The 12306-nt window shown below is 43.9% G+C and overlaps 1 protein-coding gene across 11 annotated transcripts in view; it reads right to left on the bottom strand.

The window, feature by feature from the left end:
• The window catches only part of PTPRU (protein tyrosine phosphatase receptor type U), a 462898-nt gene that overhangs the window by 15981 nt on the left and 434611 nt on the right, over positions 1-12306 (bottom strand). For 9 of the 11 annotated variants that reach the window (XM_053267787.1, XM_053267777.1, XM_053267778.1 and 6 more), the window contains 2 exons: positions 8334-8491; positions 1801-1936 (listed from right to left, as the gene is read on the bottom strand). In XM_053267787.1, coding sequence (XP_053123762.1) covers positions 1801-1936; positions 8334-8491 — 294 coding nt within the window. The remainder of the gene's footprint in view (positions 1-1800; positions 1937-8333; positions 8492-12306) is intronic. The other 2 variants (XM_053267779.1, XM_053267783.1) reach the window with 1 other exon arrangement.

Here is a 12306-nt window from a genome sequence, read left to right as displayed (position 1 = left end):
AAATAAAACTTCTGTACTAAAAAGGATGCAGAAAAGGGCCAGGTCCTCCACGGATGCAAATCGGGGAAGCTCCATTAATGGCAACAAAGAGTCAAGATCTCATTTCCCCCCGGCTGAATCATCAGATTGAGTCTTGGGAAACAGACTGTCCAGGTTCAGCTCAGGTTGTGGGAAGATTGTGTTCTGGCTGAAAACACTAGTTTGCATTTGCTAATACCTTGCAATTTAGCCCAATAGGTTGCCCGACTCTGTGCCAGTCATGTCATTTTGTATTGCTCTCTGTTAATTCCTTCCTCTCCCCCACCTCCTCCAATTGTGGTTTAATTCCTAATGCAATCACATCCTCCCCAAAAGTCATTTCATTTTGCAAGTTAGAGATTTATAATCCAGACATTGCAAAATGTCCTATTTTCCTCTCCTAAACATGAAATCCACGCTGCTCCCCGACATGTTTCCCTCTGTCCTTAAAGCAAGATTCCCAGTGTTATGGACAGGTGTGGGGGGGGGAGGGGAGGAAAAATCACCCATCAAAGGTAAAACTTTCTCCTTATGGTATGATACTAGGTCTGAGCCAAAATGCCCCGTGCGCTTTACTCTTTGCCTAGGGCTGCCATATGGAAAAGAGGAAATTTCAGCAGGTGCAGCTTGTTAAGCAAGGGAAGAAAAGCTGCAGCTGCTGAAATTCCCTTTTCTGTGTATCTCTTAAAGGAACAGGAGACCTATCCTCTTTTCCACTTGGCAGCCCTATCTTTGCCCTCTTTGCAAGCTGAGAACAGGACCCCCTCCTCCGGGTGATTTTTCTTCCGGGGCTGCAAACAGGAGCAAAATGTTGCCACACTTAACATAGCTGTGATCACACTCCCTGAAGCAGAGCACTGTTTTTATACTATTTGTTATGCACAAAACAGCAGACTGATGGCAAGAAGCAACACCCTCGCTTTGATTTGGCTTTATGACGACACAGCATCGCCAATGAAATCTGACTAGGTGATGACATCTCAAGCCAAAACAGAGTGAGGGCAATACTTCCTACCCTCACTCCTGCACCTTATGGGTTTAAAAAAAATTAAGAGGAGAAAATGGCACCCTTCAGTGCTAGGGAGAGCTAAAGCCATTGGTTGCAGAAAAGCAGAGAGGCCATACAAAAGGTGAGCAAAGGAGGCTTACATGAGACTCCCTCCACTCTGCTGAGCCACGCCCTTTGTTGGAGCTGAAAGGTTGGCTAGCAAATTTTCAGCTCAAACCTAGTTGAAACTGAGATTTAGCTGGTTACATGTATGCAGGTAGACTTTGGCCCACAAACATTTATGCCACTATAAACTTGTTACCCTTTAATGTAAAGAGTACTGTAAAGAGTGCTCTTCAATGTAAGGAGTAATGTAAAGAGTAAAAGGATTTACTCCCCTGCTAACCAAACAAGAGGCACATTCTAAACCACTTTTCAACAAAAATTCACAAAGTGGTTTCCACGGAAAAAGAAAATAAATAAGATGGATCCCTGTCCCCAAAGGGCTCACAATCTAAAAAAGAAATTTAAGGTAGACACTAGCAGGTTCTGGGGCACATCACTACTACTAACAGTCATGGTAGTAATGTGCCACTGCTATTTTTGCTATAAACCAGAAAAACATGACCACTGCTTTGGCATCTTAGTGTAAGGCATTCTGTCACACTGCCCTGCATTTCTCTGATGGGTTTACACACCAGCGTCCCAAAGCTTTTGTAGCTAGCCACCCTCCGCCCCTCCCAAAGGTGGTGGTTGAAAGTGTAGGCAGAAGAAACTTGCTGAACGCCACTTACAAAGGTTTCAACCATATTTGGCTTGTAGTTCCGGAGGGTCTTTGCAGCAAAGAAAACATCCACCAGCTTGTGGCACTTGATCATCTCCAAGATCATGGTGCAGGCACAGAAAGTACCACTCCGGCCACCCCCGTTCCTGGAAGGATAGACAAAATGCAAGGAGACAATCAGCATGAAAATCAGTCCAAGGAACATACAGGGTTCTTAGTCAGGGAAAAGAGGAAGCATAATTCCCTCCAAAATGTCAGATGAGGTCCCTACTTTTTCTTTTTGGTTTAACAAAACTTTTTATTTTTGCTTTCAGATTTTGTTTTCACAATGGACAGTACATTTATTAGGCATCTTGGCTTTTTTTTGTTTTTTAACAAGCTTTTTCACTCTCTCATTTTTATTTTTTGCACTTTGAAAACGGCTCAGAAAGAAGGGGGAGGTGGCTTCCTGACTGACACAAGGAACAGCCAATCCGAGCTGTGCAAATCTGCCTTTCCCTCAAAGAGGAAAATAGACATTCCTCCTGAGCTCTGATCCAAAGGAGAAGGCCATATTTGTGTTGCAGCTGTGGTTAAGTGCAGGAGTCAGTCTTGTCACTGAATTTACATGAATCTATACATACACATTCTATGTGGAGGAGAGCATTCTTGTAGTACCAAACATGAATTGTCCCCTTTGCCAAGCAGAGTCAGCCCTGGTTTGCATTTGAATGGGAAACTACATGTGAGCACTGAAAGATATTACCCCTAGGGGATGGGGCCGCGCTACATGCAGGAGGTTCCAAGTTCCCTCCCTGGGATCTCCAAGATAGGTATGAGAGAGACTCCTGCCTGCAACCTTGGAGAAGCCGCTGCCAGTCTGGGTAGACAATACTGAGCTAGATGGACCTATGGTCTGACTCAGCATATGGCAGCTTCCTATGTTCCAATGAGGACTTCCATATTTTTCAACATCATCCACGACTAACCATCGGTTGACGGGCACTACTAGATGGCAGCTGGTGATTTTCATGCTAGAGCCCTCCATTAATTATGTCCATCAACTATGGAATTTCAACAGATATTGGAGTAAGCAGGGGCATCATCATCAAGGTGGGCCCCAGTGAATGGTTCAGAGCCCCAAATCTCCAGCAACACCCTTCTCAGCTGGGGGGCAGGTGGCCACAGCTGTTGCTGCTCCAGCAGCCATGACTGCTTCTTGTCTCTGTCTCCTCCATAAAAGGTGCTGTGATGGAGACAAAACACATGCTCTTGCCCTCTCTATATAAAGAGAGGCTGGCCAATGATGAGGGGCCAGTTACGGACAAGAGTTCAGGCTGGCAGGAGCTCTGTGAGCTGGTTAAAAAGTGCACCTGGGAGGTTCTGTGAATGAACTTATCCTCTATATATATAGGTGGTGCTCTTTACAACCTCTGAGGCTGAACAGACCACAGACAAAAATGGGAGAGGAAACGACCTGGGGGCTACGCAATGACACAGGGATTCCTAGATGTTGTTGACTACAACTCCTATCATCTCCAGCTGCAATGGCCTTTGGCTGGGGATGATGGGAGCTGTAGTCAACAACCTCTGGGAATCTCTGTTGCAGGGAACCCTACCTAGCAATGCCCTGGGCTTAAGTTTCATGAGTTACATCTAGGTTTGATGAAATAATGGTTCAAAAAAGGATTACTTTATCAGAATTCTACAGCACTGGTCACTGCTGAGACCCCCCCAGTTGACCAAACTAAGCATCTGCAAGCAACACTCCCACTGTCTCCAGCTCTCCCAGTGTAAACTTGAGCAATGTCAACAATTCCTCCTGAAGCACCTGCTTCCTTTCACATCAGCTGGGAAGACTGAAGAGTTGTCTTGGCTCCCACCATGTGCAGGCATGCTGCCAGCTCACACTGTGCGTTCTTCAGGGCATGCATTCCCATCAGAGCTAATAAATCCTGAACACCTGATATAATCAAATTAGACACACACATACACACACACGATTGTTGTTCAGGAGCCAGAGGCTACTCCCCCTCCCCCCGCCCCGGTACTCCAGTTTATTCAGCTCTTCATCTTTGTCCGCTTGGGAGCTCTGCATTACATAGAAGACACTGCCAAATTATCCTTAGGCTGATGAAGACAGACAAAGCTGTAATTCAGTTCTGATTAAAAGCTTGCTGCGTGCGCCTGTCAGTTTGGAAACAGAGCTAGTTCCATATTTACTGCGAGTTCAAATTTGCCCCCAAAAAACCGATGCAAAAAGTGGATTTTTTTTTTTACCCTGGACATAAATCGGGCTGTGCTCTAAGATACAATGAAAAACCCGAATCGTGTGTGAATTGCTCCCCAAATCATGTGTGAATAGTTGGTAGGGATTCAGGGTAAATCTAGCCGATATGTGAATTTTATTCATTCATTCATTCATTCATTTTTACATTTATATCCCGCTCTTCCTCCAAGGAGCCCTGAGCGGTGTACTACATACTTGAATTTCTCTTTCACAACAACCCTGTGAAGTAGGTTAGGCTGAGAGAGAAGTGACTGGCCCAGAGTCACCCAGCAAGTATCATGGCAGAATGGGGATATGAACTTGGGTCTCCCCGGTCCTAGTCCAGCACTCTAACCACTACACCACGCTTGCACACCTTCCATTCTGAAATGCTGCAGGAGACAATGGGAAGGAGTGGGTGGGTGGGCAACACACACAAAAAAACCAGATGAAGCAAGGAAGAAGCAGACCTCATGTTGCCGCTTATACAAAATAATTTTGTTTGCAATGAATGGCCAATCCATTTAGACAAAATGTCTTAATTGGAGCAAAACGTCTTCGTATGTTTCAGGGCATGGTCTGAAGGCACATGATACAGCCGCCTTGGTGAAGCCAAGCAGGATCACATGTGGTCAGTGACTGCCTGAAACCATATGGACACCGCCTTGAGTTTCATGATGGGAGAAAGGTGGGGTATAAATGCAACAGGTGTCTTATTCCATTACCCCAGTTTAAACAACTCATCGGAACATAGGAAGCTGCCTTATGCCGAGTCAGACCATTGGTCCATCCGATTGTCTGCACCAATGGTTCCCAACCAGGTTTCCTCCAGATGTTTCCTCCTGAGCCATTTTTGGAAGGGCGTTATATAAATCAAATCAATCAATAAATAAATGTTGCTGAACTACAACTCCCATCATCCCCAGCTACAATGTATCTGGAGGAACCCTGGTTGAGAACCACTGGTCTACACTGACTGGCAGCAGCTCTCCAAGGTTTCAGGCAGGAGTCTCTCCCAGGCCTACGGGGAGATACTGCCAGGGATTCAACCTGGGACCTTCTGCATGCAAAGCAGATGCTCTTCCACAGAGCTATGACCCTATACCCTAAGGGGAGTATCTTAAAGTGTTCACATGTAGTCTCCCATCCAAATGCAAAACAAGACAGACTCCGCTGAGAAAGGGGGGCAATTCATGCTTGCCATCACAAAACCAGCTCTCCTCCCCAAATTCTGCTCTCTCCCTCCCTGCTTCCCACTACTGGAAAAGATTAGACTGCGGTTGATGTGCAGGGAGCTCATTCTGCCAGGTCTCAAGTAGAACAGAAGCTCAACCCCTTTCCATCCCTTGCATTCTCTCTCATAGGTGAAGAAACATCCCTTCTATTCCAGGGCTGTGCATCATCCCCAGCCACAGTGACCAATCATCAGAGATGATGGGAGTTTTACTCCAACATCTGCAGGATGGCTAAAGTGGTGCAGCCCTGACCTATTCCAGCTTGCACCTGTACAGTCTAAGCTCCATGCACCGGTGTGGATACCATGTGCATGTTGGCACCGTGCTGGTAAAAGGATAACATTGGGGGTAGCTCCATCATAGCAGGAAGTAGGGATGTGTGAAATGATTCAGGTACCAATCGTTTTCTACCTGAATCTAGCTGATTTGGGTAATTAATTTATTCTCTGTGTAATATTTATTAATATTTATTTATTCCCTGAGCCATTTTTGGAAGGGTGGTATAGAAATCTGAAGACCACCTCAACACCATAGGGGCCACAGAAATCACCATCAGCCAATTACAAAAAGCAGCTTTACTGGGAACAGCCTATATTCTGCGACAATATCTATAACAACTGACAATAAAATTCAGCCATCCCAGGTCCTTGGGAAGGACTCGATGTCTGGATAAAACAAACCAGTCAATAACACCTGTCTGACTGTGTAAAGAAGCAATAATAATAATAATAATAATAATAATAATAATAATAATAATAATAATAATAATTATTATTATTATTATTATTATTATTATTATTATTATTATTTGGAGACAGAACCAATCACCCCTGTAGTCCATTGGCTAGATTCGGGTCCAAATCGAATCACGCCAGATTCGATTCAGATCGATTTGAGATTTGGATTTCTCCTATCATTTCCCCCAGATTCCCAGCTTTCATTTTTTAAAAAGGCTAAGCTGTAGCCCTTGTAGAAGTGGAGCAAAATGTGGAACAAATGAGTGGTAACTATTTTTCAAGTGTTTGGATTCTTTGGTGCATAAGAACTTTCCCCCAATGAATCCCTATGAGGATTCATTACAAACCTTCATTTCTTCTATTTATTTTGACTGTCTTTGGACAGTGCCAACTGTTAACTGCCATGTGTCTCCCCCATCCCACCCACAAGGCAGTGGGGAACTACTCAGTTTATGTTCTAACAACTGTTTCAAGTGTTTAGACGCTTTGGTGTCTAATAACCTTTCCTCATAATGAATCCCTATGAGGATTCCTTACACACCAAAGAGTCTAAACACCTCAAAAGTTCCTAAAATATATACTGAGTACCCAGTGGTTTGTGGGTTGGGTGGTAGTTGGCACATGAGATGCCACTAATTCCCCACCCCCACCCACAAAGCAGTGGGGTCAAAATGAACAGAAAAAATGAAGGTGTGTAATGAAGACACCAAAAATTCCTAAAGAATAAACTGAGTACCCCACTGCCTTGCAGGTGGGGGGTGGGTGTAGTTGGCACATGGCAGTTGACAACTGGCACTGTCCAATGACAGTCAAAATGAACAGAAGAAATGAAGAAAGAAATGAAAGTGTACAATGAATCCTCATAAGGATTCATTATGAGGAAAGGTTGTTATACACCAAAAATCCAAAAACCTGGAAAAATAGTTTTCAAGAAAATAGTGATCACATATTTTGCTCCATAACTCCACTTCTACAAGGGCTAGAGCTTAGCTTTTAAAACAAACAAACATGAAAGCTGAGGATCCACGTTAGGGTTAGGATAGGGCAATTTTGAATCCCCATTATTTCCTATGGCGGAAATATACAAAATCAGTAAAAACTATTTTTTTTAAAAGAATCAATCAAGTGCCCCACTGCCTTGAAAATTGGGTGGTAGGTGGGACCCATGGGGACCCACCCACCACCCAAATGTGGTGCCCCTAGGACCTTTATAAGTGGTCTGAATCAATCTGAATCACATCAAATCCAAATTGAATTGCGTGATTCGGCGGGCATTTTTAGATACAAAACAAATCAGGGGTGATTTGATTCAGGCACAAATCGAATTGAAAAAAATCAGTTCACACACATCCCTAGTGTAGGGGTTTGGCCCTCGCCCAAACTGGTTCGGTGCAGAACCTGTGCATGGACCTTGGTTCATGCACATCCCTAGTTTAAACCATGACCAATCTCTACAGAATGGTAATGGAAAGCCATTATGGTAACTGAAAGCTGGCAAAGAGGCACCTTTTAATGTGGTGATTCTCTTTATTTAGCAGGGGGAGAGTAACTGGCCCTATCCATCCCCAGCACAGCATCCCTCCAGTGACTGTTGCTGGTGTCTATCTTGTGGTTTTTTTTAGAATGTGAGCACTTTGGGGACAAGGATCCATCTTATTTATTTATTATTTCTCTGTGTAAACCGCCCTGAGCCATTTTTGGAAGGGTGGTATAGAAATTGAATGAATAAATAAATAAAATTATAGACCAAGAGCACACATTACAGAGCAAGGGCACACAAGGGCAATTCCAAAGGTAAAGGACTCAAGCATGTTACAGTTTTTCAGTGACTGTAGCCATAAGCAAATTTTCAAGTCAATATTATATATACCCATGGGGAAGAGACCATCTCCTACTATAGGGTCATATTTTTATAAAACCTTTAAGTCTTGTAGTTCGTGTCTGAAACATGAAAATTATGTCAGAATCAGAAACCATGTCCAAAAATTCTGATTCTGTTACTGAAATATTTTGCACATTTCAGCCACTCTCCATATTATTTAAGGCCTTATAGTAGTTGTTCTCCTGCTAGTATCTAGATATATCAACTTGAAAATTTGATCATTAAAAAGTGGTAACATGCCTGATTCCGTTACCCTTGGAATCACTCACAGGTCATGCTGGTTACGAGTTGTGCTGATTATTATTGCCTGATTCCGTTACCCTTGGAGTTGCTCACAAGTCATGCTGGTTATTAATGGTACAGGTAGGTTGTTGAAGAGAATACCCTGCTCCAGCTGAGGAGGGCAAAATAAAGACCTCCCCTGCAATTCCAGATACTTACAAACAATGCACGATTGTCCTTCCATCGCCACTCTCCCCCTGCCACTTCTCCACTTGGGCCAATAAATGCAGGAATGACTTTTTGGAATCTGGGGTGTCTCTGTAGGCTGACCACCGCAGGTACTGAAAGTGCCGGACCATCAAGTGCCCCTCCTGTAACTAGAGAAAATCGGTCTTTTTTGTATTTCCTTCAAGGCAGCTTACTTATTGATTACCTTCTGGAGGATTTCATAGGGAGACCTGCAGTGATGTCAATTTTTCATGAAAAGGAAACCTCCTGCTCTGTTTCACAGAGTGAACTGCAGCAAGCCGTAGGTTGGCACTCTAGGATTTTGTGTAATAACCCCAAAAGCCATCACTGCTTGGTTTTAGATGCTCTGTAAAGGTGCTGCTTCTTCAGAGGCCGTTTAGATATGAGAGCAACTGAATATACCCTGGGTTTTATCGATTGCTAACGTTGTACTAGGGCTGCTTACAGAATCTGCCTCTACTGCAATCCGACATGGATTTTGCCACTCAGATGTACTGGATGAGTTTAGCTGAGCAGAATTCATGATGTTAGGATCCATTCTTCTTCTAGAGATAACAAGTAAGATGGGGGAGGGAAATTTCTGTTCCTTTTTCTATCTTTTTGCCATAAAAACAGACCACAATTAAATCTAAAAATGACCTCTTTCTCCTAAAAAGCATGCAATTTTTCAAAGGTTGCATTTATGAAAATAAGCAATAGTGTAATTTGCTGCCATGATGCAGAGCCTTCCAGAGACTGAAGAAGGGCTTCTGGTCCAGAGAGGGCCTTCAGCATCCCTTCACTGAAGAATTCCTGCGCAGTGGACTGCATGTGGAGGGGGTAGAGGAGTGAATTCTGTGTCTCTTCACTCCCTCCAAAAGCCCTTTCATCTTGCATAAATATGTTCCCAAGGGCTCTGCAATCCTCAGGAACACTTGTATGCAAGTTGTAAGGGCTTCTGGAGGGAGGGAAGAAACATGAAAATCACTCCCCACCCCCGGAAGCCCGGTCAGCTGTGCAGGGATTCCTCAGAGTAGAGACGCTGAAGGCCCTCTCTGGATCAGCCTCTCTCTAGGAGGGTCTGCTGCCAGCCTTAAAAATAAAAGTAAATGAATATTTTTAAAACAAACAAATGAACAAACCAGGAGTGGGCTTTTATTATTTTTTTAAAAATCTTCCCCTACCACCCCTTCATTTAGGGCACAGGAACAAAATCTGTTCCCATGTTTCAAGAGCGGGAATTCCTGTTCCCATGTCTGAAGATTCTGAAACAGCAATACTAGATACTATAAATATCAGAACAATCATGGAGCAGAACTAAAGGCATCTGCTCATCCCTAGATTGTACCCGCCCTGTCTGCTGTTCCTTCTTAGTTGTTATAATAGTTTTACTTTTGCTTTTGTACGGTCATTAGCCATCTTGAGGATCCTTGATAGACAGAGCGAACCAGAAACACCACCAGACCAGAACCAGGAACATCTGCTCATTTCTAATTCTGATTTTGCTTGACTCCACATTGGATACAGAGTCTCACCACCACTCCCACTGTACCACATCACCCCTCCCAAAGGACACCCTGGCAATGATGACCAGTGGTAACTAGTTGTACTAATTTGGTATTCTCTGCAAACTAAATGCTTCTTGGAAGGGAGGCAGGGTGAAGCAAGGATGTTGTTTAATACTCTGGTAATCTAGTTAGCTTTGCAATCTAATGTGGCTAGAGGGTTCTGGAAGGAGAGGGATTATGTACACATAGCTAAGTGAGCCCAGGGTTTAGGCAGGTAGATGCAGAGCTCAGTGCCAAATCAGAGGCTTATGAAGGAAGATGAAAATACTATCAGAATCAAAACTGGCTTATGGGATGAATTTCTGGGTGCAGAGCATTTGGGGTAAGAGAGCTGCAGAACTGGAGAGAAAGTGATTAGTGATGGATTTTTGAGGGATCTGCAAATAATTTTGGATGTATTTACCTGTCCATTAGGGATGTGCAAATCAATTTGGATTCAGATTGAATTGACTCAAATCTGGGTGATTCAAGTGATTCGAATTTGAATCAAATCACCCCTTAAAAGGGCAATTTGATTCGAGTTTGAATCAATTTTTTTGAAATTTGGTTCAAATTCGATTCGAGGGCTATTTGGCACTTAAAAAAAAAAACCATTCAGCCCCCCTGATTGATTTAAAAGAAATCAAATTAGGGTCAAATCAACTCAAATTTGATTCGAATTCAGATCTAATTTCCTGGACCAGATTTGAATTTGATTCGGAGTCAAAACAAATTTCTGGAATTCAACTTGATTCGTAATGAAAAGATCATTTCGTGCACATCTCTACTGCCCATGAGGTTCTATGACCTGGGATAACTTTAGCTGAATTTGCAAGACAAAGAGAACATCTTATTCACCATGAGTCCCGTCGCCCTTTGAGATCATTGGTGAGAGGTCCTTATGCAGTTGCCACCATCTTGTTTGATGGCCACTCAGGGACGGGCCTTCTCCACTGCTGCCCTGAGACTTTGGAATGTGCTCCCTGCCAAAATAACAGCCTCCCCACCTCCAGTGGCTTTTTAAAGGTCTTTTAATACACCCAAGCCTTTTAACAAGAATTGTAGTTTTAAATGGTTTTAATTTGTTTTATGTTGTTGCAAGCCACCCAGAGAAGCGGGTTTGGGGCAGTGTACAAATATAATAAATAAAGGGTAGGGGGTGGGGTTCCAAGAAGTACCAGCCTTCTGAAAAACCCTGGACAGTTTCTTTTCCCACTACATCTTGCAGCAACTTAGTTCTTGTGTCTTCCCCACCCCACCCCACTTATATGTCACTAATTTTGGGGGCTAAGCTTCTTTCTGTGCTCCCCACATCACTAGAACCTCCAACCTAGGAACATCTTGGGCAGACCAAGTATGGACAGCAGTTGTTACCTTTCCATCCCTTTATTTCTCTTTTTATTGCCCTGCCCTGCATTTAACTCCTTCTGAATTTCAGTTCAATCCGGAGCATTTCTAAAATTAATTCTGGAACAGCAGCATGCACAGCTTGGTGCAGATTTTAGTTCCTTCATTTCACGTGCACATCCTTCTCCTTCTAGGTTACTGATGGCACATTGAGAAAACACTGCCACCTGATTGTCACCTGATTGTACGATTATATCAATTTTTTGCAGTATCAGTTTTTTGCACTATATTACTGATGTGCACATGCACAGTTGCACATTGGCAAAACACCAGACAAAATGAATCTTGGTACCCCAACGGAGTTTGTTGCATTCCATAACCTAGGACCCAAATTGAGAAGGCCCGATCCCAGGTTGCCACCAGATGAACTGGTGGCACCCAAAGACAGGCCTCTCCTGCTGATCTGAATGAGTGGTGGGGATCTTGCAGAGAAAGGCGTTCTTTCAGGTAACCCAGGCCTAAGCCATTACTGTCTTGGGTTACCTGGGCCTAATCTGTTCAGGGCTTTGAAGCGTTAACCAGCACTTTATAATTCTCCCGAAAACATACCAGCAGCCAGTGCAGCTGTAAGAGCAGGCATGATGTGGTCTCTCCGAGTTACCCTCGAGACCATTTTGGCTGCCACATTTTAGACTAATAAGTTTCCTGAACTATGTACGAAGGCAGCCCTACATGAAGTGCATCGCAGTAGTCTAGCCTAGAGGTTATCAGTGAATGTACCACTTTTTTGAGACCACGCTCTTCAAGGAATGGGCAGAGCCAAAAGGTTCCTGATTTTGCAGCCCAACAACAGGGTGGTAAACTTGTGAGGGCCATTTCAGCTCAGCTCAGCAACATGGGCACAAACTGCGGTTGACCTTACCTGCTCTCCGCTGCCCCCTGCTGCTTCCTGCTGGGGTGGTGCGCTTCCCTAGAAGCCCCGTGTAGCATCAGCATGCGCAAGACATCTGCACATGCGTGGGAACCATTTGCATGGTCAACATGGTGTTGCTGATCACACAAATGGTGCC

Source organism: Hemicordylus capensis, chromosome 7 (assembly GCF_027244095.1).
Source record: "Hemicordylus capensis ecotype Gifberg chromosome 7, rHemCap1.1.pri, whole genome shotgun sequence".
Taxonomy (NCBI): domain Eukaryota; kingdom Metazoa; phylum Chordata; class Lepidosauria; order Squamata; family Cordylidae; genus Hemicordylus; species Hemicordylus capensis.
The sequence above is the reverse complement of the archived record's forward strand: the minus strand, read 5'-3'. Positions and strand labels throughout refer to the sequence as shown.